General features: G+C 44.4%; 2 protein-coding genes across 2 annotated transcripts; one reads left to right on the forward strand and one right to left on the reverse strand.

The window, feature by feature from the left end:
- Positions 1–11,197: 11,197 nt before the first annotated feature.
- LOC115327568 lies at positions 11,198–13,075 on the forward strand. Its single transcript, XM_040222659.2, has 3 exons — positions 11,198–11,405; positions 11,996–12,201; positions 12,752–13,075. Exons 1-3 carry the CDS (start codon positions 11,228–11,230, stop codon positions 13,073–13,075), a joined length of 708 nt encoding a protein of 235 aa, XP_040078593.2. The 5' UTR covers positions 11,198–11,227.
- LOC115322282 (protein ALP1-like) lies at positions 13,016–23,482 on the reverse strand. Its single transcript, XM_040211777.3, has 6 exons — positions 22,944–23,482; positions 21,424–21,539; positions 19,844–20,283; positions 17,148–17,359; positions 15,586–15,757; positions 13,016–13,058 (listed from the first exon to the last, which is right to left on the reverse strand). The coding sequence occupies exons 1-5, from the start codon at positions 23,278–23,280 to the stop codon at positions 15,588–15,590; spliced, it is 1,275 nt and encodes a 424-aa protein (XP_040067711.1). The 5' UTR covers positions 23,281–23,482; the 3' UTR covers positions 13,016–13,058; positions 15,586–15,587.
- Between the last annotated feature and the right edge of the window lie 348 nt (positions 23,483–23,830).

Below are 23,830 nucleotides of genomic sequence, written 5' to 3' on the forward strand. Positions count from 1 at the left end.
ATATAGTATAGTGAATATTAAATCATCGTCAGGAGAGCGTATGTACACTCAGTTTTACTGTGACGATTTTGTTAAAAATATTTCTAGTTCCACAATACAACAATCTGAATGTCCAAACACCTTGGCACACACTTCTAGTAGATATTTTCTGGTTTTAAGATTGCAAATTTGCTGAAAAGGACATTCAATTTCAAGCTACATTTTTCCTTGCACGGCTCTAAAATTCTTCGGCAACTACAAACACATGCACGACTTCTGCGCCATGGCGACTGTTTTTTATTGTTTCATAAATGCCCCTAAAAACGTTTTCTTTTTGCACTCTGTGTGTTAGTGACTGGTGTCGAAGTTTTCCAGTCTCAATAATTGTAAATATTTTCTAAAAAGCATTTCGTTTACGAAATTCAAATTGAAAAAAAAAGGAATTCAATTATACTGCACGCCTTTCCCTGCGCAAATCCAATCATGCGCTCTATTCTCTGTTCTCAGATGTCTAAATACTTTTGAACAAATTGTAAAATCTATTTATCTTATAATGCCTATTTGTCTCAACGCCATACTTTAAATATTTTTCACTCCCCCATTATGTGTGTGTTATACTTAACTGAACTACTCTCAATACAAACTTCACAAGCGTCCAGTATATTTTCACAAAGCCACTGAATAGAATGTTTCGTTTTCTTGACTGTGTTTTTTCCTTGTGTGTTTCTTTTTTGTGCTCATTGTTTCCTAGTCCTTGGTCCCTGTTCCTCTTTTAGTGCACACCAAAGCGTGTTTATTTTAATGTTGGTTGTTAGTTATTCATGTTTAGTATTGTTTTAAATGTCACCCATGCTCGCCTCTCTTACATGACATGTAATATGCCTGCTTGTTTTAATAAAATATTTAAGCTATTTTTTTTTTGTGATAGATCGCATTCCCTCTTCGTATACGCAGGGTGTGCAGAGGTAAACAAAAGCACAAAACAAAATGGCCGAACTACCGGGGGGAGTATTTTACTACCGGTTGGTTTGTTTTGGAGGGCCCTCAGTAAGTAGAGCATACTTTCAAAATCTCATCGCTGAGGACTAACTAAGGTACCTCCAGAAATTTACTCATAAGGGATCGACATCTCTTCCTATTCACTGAAAAGAAACAGCACTTATTCCTCAAGAAAATGACAGATCTCCCGAAGGTATCGTGGCCGCTATTCAGGGCTACATATTCACCTAGCGTGGTTCATATACCCGGGAACGAAATAAAAACTAAAAACCCCTAAACGCGTTCAACTACTTCGTGAACGGTACGGCATCGGCGGTGGGCACCCACCTCCACCATTCGCCGAAGATAAGCGCCGAGCTTCCCAGCTGGAGTCACCGAGCCGGGTCTTGGTTTTAGCAGACAATCTTCCGAAAGCTTTTATTACGCGACAGATGTCTATAATGTACAATTTCCTAATGTTTTCACTTGCTTGCTGCCGTACTCGAGGTTTCTTTCGTAGAGCACCTTGCACATTGCGCTTATACGTGCCGTAATGGTCCACCGTTGTACGGAGATGGTCGGTCAAGGTTCCGCGGCGCCTGGGCCGCATTCTCGGGTTCGTCGCGGTGCTTCATTTGTCGCCAGCACGTCGAAATAGGCTAACATCATTTACTAATGCCCTTCGCCCTGCGATCACCCAGGCTCGGCGGAGTCCCTTGTGTCGAGATAGTTGAAATAACTTCACGTGTGGCATTTTGGTCGTGCCGGTACGCATCGGCAACTTACAATCACGATACTCGGGCATTTCTAGTGCGTAGCTCTCTCGGAATTGCTCGCCAATAAACCAAGAGTCGCGGCGCACCCACTTAAACTGGAGGTAAACATAGGAGAACCGGAAGTATTTCTCTCCCTCTGTAATGGCGGCCGGAAGTAGCCCGCCACCCTGTCAAGGCGTTGTGTTTTTTTTTTTTTTTTAATATTTCCATAACGGGCAACTAAAAAAGTAACAGGTTTTTTTAGAAAAACGTTACCAGTCATAGCAAAGGTTATCCCGCGCCGAATTCGGGTGGTCTTTTGCCGGCGCGACCATGCCCGCGGCGCAGGCAACCAGAAACGCGCCGGCTGACACCACGTGACCCTCGGCACCCAAATACAAAATGCCAGAAAATGGCGAATCGCTCCGTGTTTCCTCGCTTGGAGCGCTTGTTTTATTGTCACTACTTAACTACCGATTCGTGAGTGGCACAAGTTATACCCTTTCTATTACCACCTTGGAGCTAAAAAAAATATCAAATCGTGCTAGCACTCCTTTGTTCCATTGCTCCAAATGGTTGCTTTCCCTGCCGTTCTTCCTGTTTTGCGTTTGCTGAATCGTGGAATTTTATCAAAAGAAAAATTAATTTTAGAATGAGTGGCGCAAGTACCACGCGGATACCTATCAACGCTGAGGCGTATCCGATCCTTATGTATCTGAGCAACCAAACCAGAGGTGAGTATTGAAACTTCTTTATTCACTTTTGTGCAGCCTTTTCAAACCACAAAGCAACAACTGAATAATTGCAAGGATCGTGTTACTTTTAAAATTCAGTGCTTAAGTAGAGGTATAGCAAAGTACAGAGCAACATTGGTACAGCGCGTGCCTAACGAGAATGGCAACACGTTCGTTCTTTGCTTTGCAGCCTCAGCCGAGACGCGACCCGAGCAAGGTGCCTCGTGCCAGGCCAGCAGCTCGTCAGAAACGCAGGTAAGCAAGAAGTGGAGTAGTTGATGGATCCTAGATTCGCGGTCCACATGTTTCAGGGAGCTTAATTTCCACGTGTGCTTGTGCAAATCGTCTTGCTTGTTCTAGCACCATCAAGTTGTACGAAACTCCTGCGAATCCCGAATTGTGATAAGTGTTACGTAATTCGCGATCGTATTTTGACAAGTGACTTGAGACCCAGTGGCTCGTTTCGCCCGTCTAAAGATGTCGGCTATTTCCCATATTTCTAGTAGAAACCAGCGAGGGGTTAGGTGCCGCACTTAGTGGTCCTGCTCCTGGTGCATCCACAAGCAAAGGTAATATGCAAGAGCTCACTGCATTTTCTTTCTACCTTTCTATCTTTTGAATGCATTATGTGCGCTGCTCCTCCTTTAATCAGACTGTGTGGTGAAGACTAGAAGCACTACAGCGGATGACAGGCCAATAACATGACAAAAGCTCCCCCTCCAGCACATGTTCATTGCTATACCATTTTGCTTTGTCTGTGCAACCATAGAAATGAACACAGAAACTACAGACGTGCATCCAAAAACAAAAATTATGCTTTAGGTCATGTTTTCATCCTTCGGTGTGCTATAACTAACAACCCACACCAGCTGCACCATGCAAAGCGATCAGTATATAGTTGGAAGGCCTTGCATATACTAAACAGCATTCTTTATTGGTCTACTTCGTACGGAAGACACGTGTGAGGGATTGATTTTCTTCATCGATATAAAAGAATATTAAATATACAATGCATAAAAAGACTGGGCAAAGGAATAGAACATATGTGCTGCATATATACGAGAGCTGGTTCACTTTTCCAGGTTGCAAGTGAGACGACGGCGAGACACGTCTCTCCATGGGCATGTTAAGCATATTCAAGAACGAACTAGGACCTTTCAAGTAGTTCAGCAATCAAAACAAAAATGTATGCTGCCATCGCCCATGAGCTTGAAGCAGTCTGTAAAAGCAATGCGATGCTCGTGATAGTACTGTCCTGAATATAAATTCAAAAAAGTCATCGACTACAATAGGACGTCAGGACCTACAAGAATGCAGGTGCCTTTTGAAGAGGAACTGGAAAACATTCGGGCAATGGATGATGGTGTACAGCCGCAAGAATTCTGGAATGTAGAGGAGGTGTGGAGAAAAATTCCACCGGAGGCTGCACATGAGACCATGCCAGCTCCCACCGATCCTTAAATTGAACCAAGGTCACCAGAGGAGCCAACAAATTCAAGGGTGTACCGTCGGTCAGCGACACAAGGAGTGAACAGCGATTTTGGTTACTGCAACCAAGCCGTGCCAGGATCCTGGATATGACTCCTTTTTAAGATAAGCAAAATTAATGAGAGAAGAGAGGGAAAAAAATGAGGATGAGCGCAACAGGCGTTACAGGGAACTTGTGAAACTGAACATAATGAATAGCAACTTGCTGCGGAGACTGCTAGGCGAGAATGAAATTCCATTCGGTAAGTAGCCGGCTAGTGTAACGAAAATAAAACTGTGCGACTTACTTCTGCTGTTTCTAATATGCCATTCTAGCACCGTTACTGGTACAGTGGGATGAACCGGCCGCAGAAAACTTACGTGCCTCTTGTTTAATATATCATTCTCATGGGCTCACGACGCTACCTTTCTCCAAGAGCGCGAAGCGCGGCGTCCTGCTCTTCCTCGTCCTCGTAAGACATTGGTTGCCGCTGAGGCTCGGGTGGCCCTAAGCCGATCAGGTCGCCGCCGTCGATGAAGGGTTGTGTATTACACGGCATGACAACGTGAAGCGAGACATCGTTTTACAGAAAGAAATTTAAGCTTCTGCAGCTGGCGGGAACGGTTCTTAAGGCCTGCTTCAGACGGGGCAATTTCGCCCAGCAACTTGACGACGCAACTACAGCAACACGGGCCGCCCGCGTTCACACGCAGCAACCGAATTGCTCCGACTTTCCATCATCATCATGAAATTTGATTTTTCTTGCACTATATAGACGCACAGCTATGCGCTAAAAACGTGTTTTTATATGTTTGAATGGTGTTGGGAATAGTAACTCATCTTTCTGAAGCAGTTTATTTCGAAAAACGATCCATTTCAAACCAGAACCAAGTTCATAGTTGTCATCATCACCACCCCAGGGGTGTCACGTGAAAATATCGCGTCCCTGATTGACTGCAGCCGTTTCAAACGTCTTCGAATTGCTCCGAGTTGCTCGCTCGTTCGAGCCGGACCCGATCTCAGCAATTCGTGTTGATCTAGGGAAAGCTAGGGAACAACCCGCCAGCAACCTCAGAATTGCTGGAAAAGTTGCCCCGTCTGAAGCGGGCCTAAGAATACCGAAGCCGTTCCTTATTTACACATGAGTGGAACTTAGCCCAGTGTTCAAGGCAGACTGCTCGGGAATGAGGCTACCATAGTCTTTGTATGGTGGGATCAGGTACTCCTTGCACGGAGAGATGGTACCTCACAGAGGGAAGGAACGCGACCAGAAGCCTGAGAAAGTTTAAAAACCCCTCCCATCGTGACCTAGCTAGGGCAGCCAACGGACGCATCTAATAACAGCCCTTTGTTATAGCAGTTGCCCTGGGGTGTGGTTGCCAGCATCTCGTGTCTGTTGGCATAGGTGTTGCGAGTCCTGTTAGCCGGGCATTGAATCGAAATGTAGGATCCATCAATGCAGTCTATTACTCCAGGCATGTCAAATACCTGAGCAGTAAAGAAACGCCAGTAAACACTATAAGTGTCACGCAAAAAACATTCAGTCCCAAGCTAGGTGGTCACGGTTCAGGTCATATGAGCTGTGGGCTTGTTGTGTTGCAAGCGCGCACCAATATAGCATCCTGCGACATAAAGTGAATATCACCTATATATATATATATATATATATATATATATATATATATATATATATGTGTGTGATATATACATATATATACGGCGCTTGAGCTAAAATGGCGTTCCTGCTCAAAGTCATTGGAGAGCTTGGTCAGGTCGGAGGGATATCTGATCACCTTGTGTGCGATCTGCCAGAGGTGTGCCTTTACCCATACGATTATCACATGGCATGTTATTTCAGTCACCCAGAAACGCTTCGCCACATCTCTAATAAATGCCTTAGGCCGGCGTACTTGTCAAAAGTAAGTACCAGAACATATTGATGCGATTTCATTTTTACGATTCCCACCTCTCTTCTAGATACCTGACAGATCGCCTGCTCAACGATGGGATCCACGAGGATGCTTTTACTCGCTTTAGTTCTGTCGTTTCTCGCAACATGGTGCCCTTTACTGCCACTATGCTGTCCGAAAACCATGGACCAGTGACATAGGCAAGCACCATTTGAGCAGTTATTACGTCGATTGCGAATATGCGAAATTAGTACGTTCTAGTTACTAGACACGTAATAAATAATATAAATGCATAATTAGAAGATGTTTGTTGTTTCCAGGTAGTGGTTTTCTCAACCGAACTGCACTGCATTATACCGCAGAAGCGATCTGTGCCAAAAACCGCTCTAATATTCATGCTATCACACTATTGCGAGAGGGCAGCGTTCCGAGTCCCAAGCCCTTCAGAAAGGGTAACAGCTCCGTTTGACTAAACAAATGGAGCTCACTCGACAGGCCTCTTGTACAGAGGAGGAGCTGAATCGACGCACTGTTTATAAACAATTGGCCCGTGCGTGAACTTGCTTGCAGAGCAGATACACAACCAATCATAAAATTTTATATGTGAAGCGCAGCGAATAATCAAAATTCGAGAATGACTCCCTGCGAAAAAAAAAATTTGAGCAGAGAAAACCTTCGCTTGACGACATTGTCTCTTTCCCATAAGCTGCTGAACATTTTTTTTTGTCAAACACAACGATTGAATTCACCTGCTTCAGGGGAATGTGGACGTGCAGGCTTTCTTGATAAACAGATGGTGTATTTCTCGAGTAGCTACTGTAGATATATATCCGGCACTGCCATATATAACATCTTTGACCATAAAGCTCGGTCTTACAAAAAGGTTTTCCATCCCACACAAACAACGAAACGAACATGGTCGGTAATGAGGCTGGATGGGTGGAGGTGAAGCATTTATACAGACAAAGCTATGACAATAGCATTGCATTTGATGGCGCTTAATCAGAATAAAATCAGGTCTTGCACCGGGGCAATGAGAATACGAAGTACAAAAGTCCAATATTTTAGCTAGCCAGAGTCATGAAGACCTTATAAACTTCAGAAGTCAACTTGCTTTGTTCCTCTTCATAAGTTTTGTGCGACATGTCGAAAGCTCATATCGAATGGTTGGAATGGTGATAACACAACACGCTCTAAAGGCGTCACACTGTGATAATCGTGGGCTCTTATCACAGGAAGACAAGCATGTGGTATTCAGGCATCTTTTGAGGAGCCCCACCACGAGGCGATTTCTTGGGGTATACACTTGATGCCGCAAATTCGATGATGAATTTCTCGCAGGTACTCCTGTGGAGCCTGAAGTTTTTTTGTCGGAACTACGGAGGGAACATCTGTAAATATTGCGCTCCTAGAACAATGGCCGTTAAAGAAGGTACCTCCTCGTACCTTCTTTCACGAGGTCTACCTCCTCGTGAAAGAAGGTACCTTTCAACTACACTGTTTATGTACCACTCAACCTTAAGGGCTCAAGAAACGAAAAAAAAATTAAGTAAGCGCTGTTTCAAGCAGCAAAATGCCTTTCTCCATTTCATCGGTCTCACTGCCGTCCGACTCCCGAAGGAGAAATAAACTCGCAATACCGCAGCGGTTATCGGCGCTGCCGTCCATGTCTCCCTTAAGATCGATTGTTGTTGCCGCCACAATCACCACAATGGCTTGGTTTAGCTCGAATTGTGGATGCCGAATGACCTAAAATCAGTTTCGTTCTTCCACTTCGATTTTCTCACTGATCACCTCTCCTAATCCGGATGTGACGACACCGGGCATCGAATGGGCTTTCGGGCGAAACAAACGGCGGAAAGTTGGCGATGCCTGCCGGAGAGCCGGCACCCGAACGTTACGCGCTTGCCGAGAACTGACCACGCGAACACTTTTGCCGGTTCTCCAGCAAAAGAAGTTGCCGGCGATTGACCACCAGAATTCGCCATTAAACAGAAGATAAACAAAGAGAAACCGGAAGTATTTCTCTCCCCCTGTCATGGCGGCCGGAAGTAGCCCGACACCCTGTAAAGGCAGCTTTTTTTACAAAATTGTTTCTGGAACGGGCACTTAAAAGAAAAAGTTTTCTTTAGAAAAACGTTATCGGTCATAAAAAAGTTATCCCTATCTAATCATTAAAATATATGGTATTCGCCTCAGCCACCCCAGCACATTCAGGAAACTAGCCTGTTGTCAGTATACCTTCATAATATCAAATGTTAAATTGAAGAAAGCTATATTCTTCTTGGCCACATTAAGTGTCTAGTTACTCCGGTCAATATTTTTGAATTTGAGATTACGACTTTTTTTCAGCTCAAGCAGTGTCCCTGCATTTTCTCATTTCTCGGCCGTTACGACACAGTAAGATGACGGGCGTTATAATTTTATGTCAATTCATTTCGCCACACAATCTTTTGAAATTTGTTCTCCAACTATTGCCGCAGTTCATAACGTAATCACAAGAGAATCAAGTCAACATTTAAAGTGCCCAATTTTTAAGTATTCTTAGTATAAAAAATTAAATACCCTATATATTTATACGTCAAAATATTGACATTATTTCAGGTCCCACCTTTTTCGGGGTAACAAAAACTTGAATAAACTATTTTCACTTGTGGGTCATTAAAGTTTGACCTCATATGTTTCTTAACTCGCGGATGACTAAACGTTCTAAGAAAATAAAACAAAATATTTTGGTAGGTTATAAATAATTGTTTTTTCTGAAAACTACTTGCCCTTCTCGTTTTTCGTATCTGTATTATAAGCCGAAAAGAGTTAAATATTTTAATGAGGTCAGAAGAGGCGACAGGTGTCGAATGGTCCTCTCTACGACTGTGGCTAGTGACTTCGATGACGAAGAAACAGAAAGAGGACGACTGTTAAATAATTAATTCCATTTTACATAAACCGACGACTTAATTTTTCTTCAAAACCTAACTTCCGCAAAGTTTGCATTCTAAAAAAAATGGTAGTAAATTGATCCCGTTAATTTGCCATCTTGGTATCGAATACATAGAAAACTACACCGAATAGCAACATTTGGGGCTCGCCAAACTTTCCCGCATACCAAAAACGTCGAAACAATCGAGCGAGATATCGAGCCTGCGGAAACAAAGTTGCTGACAGAATGCGGGTGTACGGACGACTTACATTTTCCGCTTAACTCCCCCGCTCCCTCGGTAGGAGGCCCCAACTTCCGTCCCCAAGGGCGACATATTTCCTTCAGAAGGCCACCCGGCCCATCCCACTCGGCGGTCAGAAACGGGCAGATCCACAGGTGGGGTGAGCTAAATTTGGCCAAACCAAGAATGGGCATCTCGTACGTCCCTTTCGCAAGAGACTGAGAATGAATTCTGACCACCTGGCGATCTTTTGACGTACGAACCACATCTCGGCTACGCTGCGCCTTTGGTGCAGTAAGCGTCCGTCAGATTACGAGAGGAGTGGGGTGTCCGACATTTCCAGAGGGAAGCCAAAAATACGTACATACATAGCCCCACAACAAAAACAAACCCGCAGATATATACCGACTCTACCTGCATAGAACTTCAAGACACTCCTCAATTTCTTTTTATCTATTTATACTCAGTTATTGACGAAAAAAAATATATATAAATAAAATGTTCAGGTGTTCGGAGGTAGACCCAAGGTCTGACCATACCCTCATTACTGGTCCGTACATTGTCCACGCGGATGTTTCAAGTGGCATTAAGGCAAACGCCGTTTGGGCAAATGGAGTGGTGAATCAGCTCGCGATCCTGACTTTGTTAATATCAGCCTGCTCTTGTTCGCCGATTATGTAGCTCTCTTAGTTGTAATGCCATTTAAAATACCAAAGCGGCAGGAGAATTGCGCGTCCTATGTTTAAATTATACGACGTTTTTAATTTTAATTGAAAAAGGCTTTTCATAAATGCCGTACTCACCGCGTATTTATCATGCTCGGTGGACATTAGACGAGGGAATAGCCGACACTGAAAGTTGGCTAATTCACTTAATTCTGGAATCACATTGCAATTGGTGTACCGACGGATGGCAGTTATGAATAGAGGTTAAACCAATTTTGACTGTTTTCGAAACGCCAACAAGCTTTTGAATATTTATAGATCATTTTTTTGTGTCTTTGTCAGTTAAAACTGGCCGGAGAAAGAGCGCCGAGAACATAATAATGATTCATGGAAGAGCGGCATATTGATTTTGTGCGCTTCATTAGTGAGTTTTAGTATTGCGTATACGAGCGAACACAAGCCCTGTGCGTTTGCGTTAGCGTTCCGTGTTCCGCACTGCGCGTGCGCGGAGCTCAAACTGCGGCCTTATATTGGCGCATGGCCACTTTGCACATGCGAATCGTGGAAAACGAAACGCTAACGCAAACGCACAGAGTGGGGCTTGCGTTTGCTCGTATACGCAATACGAAAAATCACTAATATCTCCACAGCGCAACGTCGTCGCATTCACCAAAAACCCGCTGCCAAGATAATGACACGATGCCCGAAACGTACGTCACACAAATTTTGTGCATAATTGTGAACGAACGTTTCAGCGATGTTTAGTGTAGAGTTTGATAATCAGGCGACAGAAACGTGATACGTTATTGGTGAATGTCTCAAAGTACCTTGGCATCTTAAAAAAAAAATGTTTCAAATTATTTAATGTTTTACTGTAATCAGTGCATCAACATGGCAAATATATCGTGACCGATAAAACCAATTATTAACGAGTTAATTACCAGATCTGATATAATTAGTAAACTTGGCATGACGGTCGTTATGTTTTGCATTTCATTGTTAACTGCAGGATACCAGACGGTGTTGCATATTTTACTTTTTAATATAGGAAGCATACCTTACTTGTACAACAGATTCCGTTTAACCCTAGGAAACTTACAACTGTTCCAAAACTCAAAGCCTAGGTGTTTGTAGGTGTTTGTGATAGCCGCGTCCCACTAGAGCGACAGACAGCAACAAACGACAGCGACACACGACAACGAGCGACAGACGACACCGACGGACAACCTGTTTTTCGGAGTCCGCCGTCCCACCTGGCGGACACGACGCAGAACACGGGAACAAGGAAACTTGTTTCCTGGTGGGACTGAAGTCGGCAACAAAACACGGCAAAATACACAGACAAACCGAGTCGGGCGACGCAGTCTTCCCGTTTTGCTAGATGGAGAATTACGCGCCGACAAACACGGCCAAAGAAGAGGTAATTATTTATGTGTTGATGTTTAATATACAGTTCCGGCTGATATTTTTTGTCGTTGTTTACTTCCGCGCTTCCCTCATGACCATCGACACCAAAATAAATCCGAAGCGTTCTTTGTGCGCGATCGATATAACTGATATAACCACGAGGATTGGAGATGGGAGCCCCAGCGTCAGCCACGCCAGAGTTCGACTCGGCGCTCGAAGCGACGTTGATTCAAATGGTAGAAGACCGGCCACTAATATGGGATGTGACCCACCCATCCTATCACAAGAAGACAACGAAAGAAAAGGCGTTCAGAGATATTGCCATCGCCCTGGGCTTCGACGGCAACGGTATGTACTCATTGGTTGTGTTTTCTGCGATTAAAACGTCCGGAGTTGAAACATCTACGCACCATTCAGCCTTCTTTCACGCTCGAACTAAAGTACTGTATTCGAGATTGTTTGAAGTTGTTTACTGCGCTGGCGAGCGCTAGCAAGAAGGTAGCCGCATGCGCGATCTCATCGCGATCGCAGTGCGATTAAATCGCTAGTTTGACAGCACTCGCGATTTGATCGCGATGCGGTAGCGGCTGCAGCTGCTCAGAATCACTGTAACTTCACGCGCATTTAATTACGCAATTTTGTGACCGAAAAGCTATCGCGGCACCGCTGCGACTCGCCTGTACGCGCGCCTCCGGAGTGCACATAACTGAATATGACCACGAGTCCAATTTACACCAAACCACATTTATTCGTCCAGTTTGGTCGACAATTTACAATGTCAGCGAATGAAATATGGTGACACAATTGTAGCATTTGTATACATTTTGATACTTTGATAGTTCTAACAAGTAGTTTAAACATGGCTTGAAACACTCAACAGCATAAAACGAGGTGGCAAGATATATGGAGTGTGAATATTTTGTTTTATTGCATTGCAGTGGAAAAAGTGAAGAACAAATGGGCAAATATGCGGTCCCAGTACCAGAGGGAAAACCGCAAGGTCAAGGATTCGAGCCGCTCTGGTGCTGGGGCCGATGACATCTTTGTTCCAAAGTGGGCGCACTACAAGAAAATGAGGTTCTTGTCGGCTGGGGCTCCTGAAGCCCAAAGCGAGTCGACACTCGAGACCTCCCAGGAGGAAGTGGTAAGTGCCCATTTTGGAGGGACCTTCTTTTAATCGGGAAGGAGCAACACAATTCAGAACACATATCTGTACCACTTCATTCAAGGCATCGCCCAATAATTGACTCTAACAGGATGAGCACCTTTACCCTTAATAATTCCTTAGCACATAGTTGCATGGGCAACACAAGTGTTGGCTTCAGCAGATGTGCCAAATCTACAGGTCACGGCTCACACTCAAACAATGACAAAAAAGTTCTTTAAAAAAAAGGCAGTTTATAGAGATTATCACTGTTCCAGCCAACAAACTGGAATATGGAATGATTGCATCTGTGCTCCACACAAATTTCAGGGGATCCTTTCTCGCCAAATGAATTACCTCTGTATACCTTAGCTTTCGTAATTGATAATTTGCGATACATTCGTTACTCACACTCAATTGCTCTCATGAAAAGCTTTCTTTGTCAGGCTTCTGGTTTCAAATATGCATGTGTACTTTAGAGCTTGTGAATACGAGAATAAAAGAGAAAACACCAAATAATACAAGAAGTGGGATAAAAAATGATGTGCAGGATGATAGCCTCGAGCTGATTTATGAGCCGAGTGAAGAAGCTGTGCAGTCAGCGCCTCCACCCTCCAAGAAGAACTGCCGCCGCACGGAGGAGGCGGCACCGAACAGGGCGGTGCTGCTGCAGGCAGCTGTCGACAGCTTGAACGCTGCCAAGGAGCCGCCGCAGCCGGACGAGTGCAGAAGCTTCGGCGTTATGATGGAGTGCTGCGCCCGCAGCATACCAAGGGGTGCGGACAGGCAGATGGCCATGCTGGCCGCCCACAGGATCATGGTGGAAAACTCAATCGCAGCCAGTTTGGTCGTGGTGCCTGAAGGAGAAAATTAAAAGTTTCAGTTTGAGCTTTATATGGTTTTTTTGTTCCACAATGCCCCACACTTTCTCACTGGTTGTGTGCGGTGCTGAAAAAAGGTACTCAGCAGAACATGCACATTTGTGATAAGCTCTGAGGTAGACCCACCCGTGCCCACACTAGGTACTTTTCTGTTTCAGTGCTTGTGCCTTCTGCACTGCTGCACAAACGTGCTCGGGCTAAACAGTCAAATGGGCTGAGGGAGAGGACACGGGCAGTCTACAGCAAAGCTGTAAACTGCCGGTGCAGAAAAAGCACACAGCAAGACAATATATCAAATTCTACTGCAAGATAATGAGCTTTGCGCATGCTCAGCAAAAAACTTTTCTCCGTGCACAGGGACAACTCCCCTTCCAGATAGAGATAGTCCATTCACAGGCAAAAGCAAGGCAAATTGGACGTGTCAAGTGTTTACACAACATAAGGCGAGTCCACCTTTAAAATATGATGACACTGGTTCTGTGCTAAAACTGCTAACCTGGGGGGTCTTTATCATGTATCGTGGAGTGACAACAGAACCGCATGCTCGTGCCATGCTCGTCCTTATTGTAACAAGCAGGAGTGGGAATTGAACCAAGCATCATTCTGTTCTTCAGTGCAAGCCTTCAGTCCCTGCAATCACTGGGCACAGTGTAGCAGATTTAGCTCGAATAAGTCTGGAGACTAAAACCGGACAACAAACTGCCACACTGTCAGGCTCCTCGCCCTTGTCAAATAGTTTTCTTTTTTTTTTCTGTTATTTTGTGTTGAGGTGCACAGGCCAACTGTGTGCATGTTGCATGTTGCATTTTCACAGCTACAGTGTTAAAGGGATACTGAACCGAAATTTTTGGGTGGAAATTCTTGGTCGCAATGGCATACATAGCCTGTCCTTTACTTCTAAATGACGTTGTTTTGAGCAAGAAGGCGTATAAAATTGAATAAACACGAAAAATACAATTTTACGCGACCCCTGGTGAGCGTCGTGGAAAGCTCGCTTCGTGACGTGCGCATTCTCATTCGCCTCAAAAGACAGACAGAGCCAAGCCAGGCGCTAAGCCGGGTGGCATTTGTTATTGTTAGTACCGGTTGCTTAGAAAACAGCCGCCGAGCGAAGAATCAAGGGGAGCACCAACGAACGAGGAGAATGCGCGGAGGCACCAGGGGCGCAGATGGCACCGAGAATGCGCACGTCAGTTCTGTTACGCCTGCTCTCAGAAGGACTCGCCCGCGCCGGCGGCTTCCAGCCGAGGATTCACTCTTAGTTCAAAGAAATACAATAATTCGGGCCCCATCCGTCTGATTGAATATCGTTTTTAGGTACAGTACGATCCCGTAAAGCCCGCTCGGGCTATAATTATGAGATTTCAAATATCGGTTCAATCGTTTTTAGGTACAGTACCATCCCGTGAAGCCCGCTCGGGCAATAATTATGAGATTTCAAATATCGGTTCAGCATCCCTTTAAACTTGTTTCATATGCTGGAGTGTCGTGTCTCTAGTTTTGGTTGGTGTTGCTGCTATCAACTCTGCTGCGGTCACACTAGCCACCCTGTTCAGTTGGTGTAGGATCCAACATTGCATACACTTCGAGGATCATAAATAATTTGTGGTTCTTCGTGTACAGTAGGAGTTCATTGTTGTCAGAACTGCCTGATGGGGCCCGAAGAGTTAAAAACAGCACTAACAAATTTCTATGCAACTCTGTGGTTTCAAATTGGGCTGGTATTGGGTGAGCTTTCACAAACTAGTAGTACCTTAAGTACAGTAGCACACTTGCTAGGCTGATGTATAAGCCAAGCAGGTGTGCTGCTATGGTACTTTGTGGCACTAAATTGGCCTCCTCTAGCTGCGATGCCTATATTCGCACACCATGTAGACAAACCAACAAAACACCGTAAAAACTTATTCTTCCATTTTGTTTTGTTTCTAACCGGCTAGCAAGTAGGATGAGAAAACTGTTGGATTATTTCGAAATGGTTTAAGATTATTAAGAGCGCAGGATCGCACATGAGTGAATTCAGACGGTGGGCTTGAGCGCATGCGCTTATCTTCGATGGAAATAAATAGAATGGTATGTCTTGCAGTTCGGGCAGCCTTTTCTTTTACTTTTCTGCTTTCGGAGAGCAACAAACTTCTTGAAAGCTACAACACCTTAATTTTTATACATTATACTCAACTGTTTGGCTATACAGATGGCCTGTTGGAGATGTTATTTATCTTATTATCAACCAAAATTAAGCGAAAACAATAGTAAGGACGCAGTCGAGCTTGGAATCAGCAGTCATACTTAGATATGCCTGACTATGTATAGACAAAAAAATCTACATGAAAAGAGGGCCACATGCAAAATGAAGTCGGTATAGGTGTCCTTTTTTTTTCAGTGTTTACCTACAATGTCTTGGGTTGCAGATAATGACGGCCTCAGCGGACCTGAGTAATGTCGTAATACCCCAACAACTGTTTTAATGGATGCTACTTCGTTCCTGCATACAAACATGACATACCGTTACTCCAGCACCTTCCACTGCCAAGAAACCTGGCCTTCATTCATGAAGTAGTCTCTGAAGACCTCACGAACAGCCTTGGCGTCGTCTGGTTGTCTGCCACCAATGCGCTCCAGGGGGAAGACTGCTTTGTCGTTCACACCCTTTCTCCAGCTGCCTTGACGTACAGTGACTGAAACAAGTGAAATGAAAATTAATATTTTTTTAACGCATTCACCACCAACTAGCAGTATTAGAGATTAACCGAGTCTTTACTACAAGTTGCAAAGACCCTCACAAAAGAACTACGAATGCTATGAGGCTGTGGAGTAGAGTTTATCTGATGCCAAGCATTTGCAAGGCATGAGCGCTGCCAGGAAAAAACGGCTGCACAAAATGTGAAGGAGAGCAAGGAGTGCATGGCACGACACCAATATAGCAAGGAATGTTCACATACAAGCCAACAGGTATTGTCCAGCTACAGCAGAACTAGAATGGCACAAGCAGCTTGCTTATAATGGTGTTGCTTTAGATGGGCTGTTAAGTTCAAATGTGGCATGACCAGCTATGTCCACATACGGCTCTGCACATCTTGCTCTCTTTGCATTTTTCTTGCACGCCATGCATTGCAGAATTCCTAAATAATAGCAAATTCGGGTAGTCAATCGCTGGCGAGACTGAGCCGGCGGAACCGGCAACCAGAAACGCGCTGGCGGCACACCACGTGACCCTCAGCGCCCGAACACGAAACGCCAGACAGTGGCGTTTACCTCGCCTCCTGTTCGCGCGACACTGCTAGCAAGAGGCTATTGCTGCCGTCACCCATGCTCCAACGGCTTGGATTGACTTGAGCAGTGGCTGCTGAAGTGACTTCAGATCAGTTTAATTCTTTCGTTCATTTTTTTCTCACTGACCTTCTCTCCCATTTCGGAAGTAACGACACTGGATACAGACTGGCGCCTGCTGGCCCGGCCGTTTGGAGCTCGGGCCGAAAAAGCGCCGGGAAGTTGCCGTTGCTTGCCGGAGAACCACCACCCGAACGGTGCGCGCCGGCCGGAAACTGATTACGGGAACACTATTGCCGGTTTTCCGGCAAAATAAGTTGCCGGCGACTGACCACCCAAATTCGCCATAAGGAACTTATTCCATACGGTACTTATTGCTGTGCAAGAGGTCGGCACACTCTTTGGAGGGAAATTGTGTTGCAATGAAAAAAGCCACGAGCTGACTGTTGTTCTCTTGGCCATAGTCATTTCAATTCGAAGGAACGCATACGTCTTTCCACAACGGTATGTTTCATGGATGTGAAACCGGTTAAACAGTAACATTAGATCTTTCGATGTGTTGCAGTCTTGCATTAGTGCACCGAATAGTGCTGTTTACATTCAGAAATAGCTGCAAGCAATAATAGTGAGTGGCATTGCCGTGGCTGCTGACCAGAGGAATGGGGGGCCCTTCGCTAGAGCACTACACATTTTGATTGTGAGCAACACGCTGGAGATGTGTCTAGTTGTACATTACGCAACTATTGAAAATTGAAAGTGACATATCTACACCAGTTGAACAGCTAATTTCGCATTTACCTGTGAGCACGTCTTCAACATCAAGGCTGTCGGGTGGTGTGTACCTTGCCCGCGTGCCGTTCTTCGTCCGAAGGTAGTTGTGTAAGGCAATAGTCGCCTTCACAACCTTCACCGCTCTGTCCGGCTTGTGACGAAGAGGAGCCCCATAGACTTGGAATCTGTTCCGGAGGATGCCGAAGCCGTTTTCAACAATTCGGCGTCCCCGGGAAAGCCTGTAAAATAGATTGCAATCTTGTTCAATCAATGAGGAAAAAAGGCAAATTAGCTAGAGTGTTGCACTACCCTAAAGCACACACATAGAAAGATGCCAGTGGTTCACTGATTGCTAGGATGACTGCTGAAGCTGTGGATGACACTCTGCTATTTGACTTTCAGCAATATTGCTGTGCGCAGGGCCGAGCAAGTAACACTAGGTCACAGACTTCTAAAAGATTTGTAGTTATTCTTGCTCGGGATGTAACTGTTATCATTTTGTCCAACTTCCTTGTTCTTGAAAATGCCTGTTCATCCTCACCCCGAACGCTCATACCTTTTGGGCCGAATTTTCAAGATGCTAACACACACTATACTCCGTGTCACAATAACTTGGCGAACTGTGGAGGCTGCAGCCGCCGCGACCCAATAAGGGTATCGGAGCAAGGCATGTGACAGCACTCCAAGGCTGCGGAGGCCTCGTTACCACAACAGCAACAGCGGCCTACACAACAAAAAGTAGTTCCAGGCATCTTTTTTATTTTAACGGCAACTGAAGTTGCGTCATTACACTACGCTACACTACACGGAAGAAAGACGAAGATATGTTACTTTTAAAGAATACTTAGAGATGCTGACACCCCCAAAATTTATTTTTTGTTAGGCAATCCAATATGGTGTCAAAAAAGCTACCCAATCAATATTTTGCTACAGCATCACATATATTTTTTAATAAAGTTAAAAAATGCAACTGTTTGAAACTGAATCCAAAACTGGACTGGGGAGGAAGAAGAAATTAAGAGGAAAAGTGTGTGGAAGCCAAAGTGTCTTGGCAGAAGTCACGTGTCTGTGCAACTTTTATTTTTCATTCAACATATTTGAAGCTTTTTAAAAGCCACAAAAAATGAGTATCATATTTTTATTTTATTTTTAATATTGAGTGTGCGCCTTCGATGACCCACGACTCTGATTACCTTTGGTGGTTGCGTCTAAACCACAGGAAATAGCATGTGACCACGGAGAGGAGAGTGAGCGCCACATGTTTGAACGATCACAGCCCTGTAGTCGACCACTGCCACTCAAAATGTCGCACCCGCCACAGATTCACGGATAAATTGACTGTATGTCTGTCTCATGAACTGTTCTCAAAGACCTCGCTACTCTAGCGGAACGCAATGTTGCGGCGGTAGACATTCATTCCGAGTTGGTTGGTATCGCAGCGGACGACTCTTTGCCAGCAGACGACAGCTGGTTCCTTCAGGCCTCGCATTTGGTGCAGTGACACGAATGCCACCGTGACGTGCTGTCATGTGCCTCACTCCAACGTCCTTAGTAGGTCACGGGGACCGTAGCCTCCATGGTTCGCCAAGTTATCGTGAAACGAAGTAAAGCTAAGGAGCTGCACGGGACCTTGACGAGTCAGACTCGCTTCAGCGCTCAACCCTTGTGGTTACACCAACTTCGACGTTTGGGACGCTACTGTTCCTCTTTTGTTTACCCGGCACAAGTTCGCCACATTAAATGTTCAGTATCTTTTATTTATCACTTAATCAATTATCATTTGTGACAATATATTCACACCCTTACTGATTGCTTATCACCATGGCTGTGCTACTTAACTCTCTTCAGCTTGGCCCACACTGCACTCCCCAAACAAATTCAACAGGTCTGGGATTTTAAGAAAACAAATTTGCAGCAAAGGGGATATTAAAATAATGAAGATACCATTTCGGCTGATAACAATAAAAATAGCAAAGCACACCATCGTGCTTGCAGCGTGTAACTTCGCTCAAATAAGAAAAAGTTACTTTCAGCAATTTTGCTGGCGAGATTGACATACAGTCGTAGCATTCTGATGGGGCACATGTGTTGCCCATGTGAAACTAGTATTCTTTATTAACACCAATTCCATCTTTTCGCCTGTCAGGTATCCCTTAATTGTTTCAATCTAGAATTCAGTGAAGCGTGGTTCAAGCCTAACAGAGATCTGTCATTTTAAATTTTACAGTGCAAAAAGAGAAGAAATTGCTCTCGCTTACCAAATGACAATTACAACATGTGAACCACGCGTAGGGACACAATTGCACGTGGTGATTGCTGAGAGACAAAGACGTTTATTTGCGCGTTTTTGATTCCGACTACGGAGGGCTGGCGACGCTGCTTGTGCCGGTAATACATATGATGATGCCGCTGGCCACACAACACACTGTTTCAGCGCAGCTGCTTTTTCTTGTCAAGCTGCCAGCCCTCTGGGGAGGCCTCTTAACTCCATGTTTTTATGGAGCCTTTCATTTTTTTGGTTTAGCACACAGAAAAGGACGCCCATGAAATGCATGGATGACAAATGTGGCAGACACTCCCATAGGCAGCCATGACGGTATGTATGGATGGCACATTGTTGTTGGCCGTGGTATGCTATTGTTATCCTCGTAACTCGGAAATGCAAGTAAACTGGCAATATGCACTGACAGCAGCATAGTGATCACAGCATATTGTGAGCTCACCGATAGTTGAAGATCCTTTCGGCATCTTCCAGCTCTGACGCTGGAAACGGCCGCATCAGGTATGGCTTCATGCCGAACCCTTCGTCCCCCACGATGACGAAAGGTGCCGTCTTCGTTGAGTTTGGCAGCTGGGCTGCTTTCGGAAACTCAGCAATGCCCCGGTCAATACGTGCCCGTAGATCCGTGGCAGCCCATACACCACTGTCATTCATATGACCATTCCTACCCACATCAGCGTACAGGAACTTCAGATCAGAGTCCACAAGGGCCATCAACACAATGCTGAAGGTACCCTTGTAGTTTCGGTACATAGCTCCTGTACCCTGAGGTGGGCAGATCGTGACATGCTTCCCATCTAAGGCACCCAGGCAGTGAGGGAACTGCCAGATTTCTTCGAAGCCTCGGGCAACTTGCTCCCACTCGCCTGGTGTTGATGGCACCTTGAATGGAATAGGGAATTATGTTTGTCAAGTATGAGGCAACATAGAAATAACTCTTTACTTCTTCTACCAAAAGAACCGTGAAGTTCACTTGAGTGTTATCATGAAAAAGTATATAGAAATATTATGCCTGTAGCTTCATCAAACAGTACCGATATGCCTCTTGGATCCAGTCAGTGGAATCCACTAAGTTGACACTTATTAAATGGCATAGCCAAAAAGTCGACAAGCACGTTCTGAACTAATGTGTTTGCATATTCCACTTGTATGTTCCATCAATGTGCAGAAAAAGTGACAAAATTCGCAAGGTAACAGGGACAGATATTGTCACAAATAACTGGTGACAAGAAGAGCTGAATTAAATAATTCTTTAATGGGGGTGAACTTGTGCCCAGAACAAAAGAAAATAACTGCGTCGCAGGCTTCGATTGTCGGCGTGACAGCAAGGTTGAGCGCTGGAGATTGAATGATTCTGTACAACCATGTGGGGTTCGTTTTATTGCCGCTTCGCTTTCTATAACATTCCTACTAGAACATTTGGCCCTAGGACATTCCTACTAGAACAAAAGACAACAGCCTTGAATTTTCTAGGACATGTTTTACAAGTTAATAAAAAAAATTGCTGCCGGTTTCGGGATTCGAACCCGGGACCTCTGCATGGCAGCCAAGTGTGGTTCCCACTCGGCCACTACACATGCATGCAGCAATGTAACAGAATGATCAATACTTCGGCATCAATACTAGAATGGTGTTAGTGTTGTCCATCGCACCTCTAGTTTCAGTTTTGGCATTTCTCAGTCTAATAAATTCGGAAGTTTGAACAGACCCACACTTTTTTAACTCCATGGTTCGATTATCGAAGCCTAGATGCAAGAAAGGCTTGTATTATCTCTAGTTTATTTCACTTAGTGCAGAAATATGTGGTAATGAATAACTCGAAAGCATCGTCGCCAGCTTATATTCATAATATTTTGTTATTTGCATTACTCCGTACAGATGAAAGAGCAGTTCAGTGTATATGTAGTATGATACATTAACTCTGTCTTGCTGGCTGAATTATGGAGGGGTTAATGAGTTAATGTGAAGCATGTAAGGATTGCTCTCATTATGCTGACAACAAATCATGTAGGAAAAATCTACCTTTATGTAGTCGGGGGCCAAGACTGCATAGATGGCGACGCAAACGTCCCGGACTATCTTGGAAATGGTATTATGCCCCCTTCTAAACTGGAAACCCATGGAGGCGAAGGTTTCCCCTGTAAGCAAGAAATGATAGCACCGAGATCAGAAATGCACAGCACAGAAACAAGTATACCATCATGAAACACGAGAGTACAGCGTGTTTCACCTAATATTGCAATTGCTTTCTTTCGCAAACCTCAATCACGTGCTAAAATACTTAATCGTGACTTGGCTCCTATTAAAATTGAGAAATTGAAGACTTGAAATTCCCATGCAAACGTTACTCCACAATAAGAGTCGACCGTGCATGAATACCACGAGCGATAACTAGCACTGCCAGTATGATAAAGGATATCAAATCGATGCATCCGGAAACCGCAATATTTTATTTCACAAACGCCGCCGCGTTCATGTTTCAAAATAAAGTTTGGACTGTAAAATTACTTGTGAAAATCAGGAACTCGACGCATTAGGTAGAAACTTACCCCGAATACGTCTTATACTTGCCGGATTCCAGCAAAAAAATTTAAAGTCTCCACTCACACTCCAAACAAAACAAAAAACAAAAAACACAAAAAAAGCCCCAAATTGGTGTAATTTTTTTTCTTCTTCTGTATGCAGAAACTTGAAATTTGAACGCATACGTGGGAGTAGTAAAATATGTATTTGAGGTAAGTTCAACCTTATACGTACAGTTGCTGATTTTTTACGGGCCATTAATATTAGCTCGTAACTTTGTTTGTAGACAGTAAAAGAGGATTGACTCAATGTATCAAGTTGAAGGTTACCTCGAATATGTAATTTACTAGTCCCATTTACACATTAAAATTCTAAGCCTCTACTCCATGTGCAAAAAAATAAAAAATAAAAACTGTCTCATTTAGTAACATGGGACATTGTTGTTCTTTATTTTTATTTTAATATGTTTGTACTTCCAATTGAAGCTTAAATTTTTAATGCGTCAATCTGACCAATAAAATAAGTATTCGAAGCAAGTTTCTACTTGATGCGTCGAGTTCCTGATTTTTGCGGGTGATTTTAGAGTCAAAACTTTAATTTAAAAAAAAAACCCTGACGATCTGATGTCTTTTCCTTTATGTTGCGATGTGCATGTCTGAATGCGACCAAGATTAATTTTTCAGATATACGTGAAATCGACAAAACAAATGTTCGAGGAAAAAAAATAAATAAAAAAAGAAAATCTACACTGGGTATCGAGAACCCGCGAACGCTACGTCTGACGCGGACATCTTACCCGCTAAGCTACGTTCCCGCTGCAAACAATTCGCTTTGACAATTCGTTTTATGCGCAACCTTCGGACGGCACTTGAAGGCATGAGTGGAATGTCGTCGGATGGCACTTGAACGCTCTCCAAGAGCGCCATCGGACGGTACTTTAGACACTAACACTATGTTGTTCAAAAGCAAACTCTGTGCGTAAACAACATTCTTCGGTTCGCTCTTGCTACATGACTTACCAGTGGCGAGGTATCGCAGCGTGATCGCCAGCCTTTCGCCTGCAGGGATGGCTTCGCGGAATGACGTATCTTGTTTCTCGATGAGCGGTCTCACCTTCCTCAACAGTTCTTCAAATGTCCCGGTGTCCATGCGTATCCAAGAGCGGAACGCCTCGGCGTCTTCTAGCGCTAACTCACGCATCAAGTTAGCGTAGCAGCCCTGCTCCCGGTGTCGGCGCAGGTAGGGCTTAACCCACATCCTTCGTTTCGTTGGCAGCTCTTCATCCTCACTGGAGGATAGGGCCTCAAATAAAAGGAGAGCGGCCACAACGGCTCGTTTTTCCGGACAAAATGCCATACCAAATGAAGGCGCTCGATCGGCTCGATGCTCGATCGGCTCGATGTCGAAACGCGAGAGGGAGCGGACGCGAATGCGAGGGCAAGGCGGATAGTTCGTCGGACAGTGTTCGTAGGTGGGACTGCCGCTTCGTGTTCGTGGCGGTACGAGTCAGACGACAAACAAGAACTGTTCTGTCGTCGAGTGTTTCTCGGCGTTTGTCGGTCCCGTTTGTCGCTGAGGTGGGACGGTATCAGCGACACACAACTTTACCTAGTCGCCAGACAAAATTCGGTGTTTGTCGTTCTAGTGGGACGAGGCTATAACTACCTTATAATCTCTATGTCGATTTCAACAGAACACGGGTGTGAAAGGTCAAACGATTGTATATTTAAACACAGTTGCTAGAATAACGTTGTTAATTAGATAAAAAAATTATTTCTTCCTAGGGAAAAGAGTATCTTATTTTCTAAGCTAGGTTTAGTCTAATCTCCAATGTTTCACACATTTCGTTAAATGCATCTAAATTATTTTACCACACGATTTTAACTTTTAAGTGTTCGTTTCATTA

This window comes from Ixodes scapularis, unplaced genomic scaffold (genome assembly GCF_016920785.2).
Source record: "Ixodes scapularis isolate PalLabHiFi unplaced genomic scaffold, ASM1692078v2 PGA_scaffold5__190_contigs__length_132052651, whole genome shotgun sequence".
In the NCBI taxonomy this organism is placed as follows: domain Eukaryota; kingdom Metazoa; phylum Arthropoda; class Arachnida; order Ixodida; family Ixodidae; genus Ixodes; species Ixodes scapularis.

Bases quoted from the DNA above. Each gene is read 5' to 3' on its own strand.
- LOC115327568 (XM_040222659.2), top strand. From the start codon at position 11,228: ATGGGAGCCCCAGCGTCAGCCACGCCAGAGTTCGACTCGGCGCTCGAA. The intron at 11,406-11,995 runs GTATGTACTCAT...ATTGCATTGCAG, and splicing joins CCTGGGCTTCGACGGCAACG to TGGAAAAAGTGAAGAACAAA. The intron at 12,202-12,751 runs GTAAGTGCCCAT...AATGATGTGCAG, and splicing joins AGACCTCCCAGGAGGAAGTG to GATGATAGCCTCGAGCTGAT.
- LOC115322282 (XM_040211777.3), bottom strand. From the start codon at position 23,280: ATGGCATTTTGTCCGGAAAAACGAGCCGTTGTGGCCGCTCTCCTTTTA. The intron at 21,540-22,943 runs GTAAGTCATGTA...TCTTGCTTACAG, and splicing joins GCTGCGATACCTCGCCACTG to GGGAAACCTTCGCCTCCATG. The intron at 17,360-19,843 runs GTGAGCTCACAA...TCTATTTTACAG, and splicing joins GAAAGGATCTTCAACTATCG to GCTTTCCCGGGGACGCCGAA.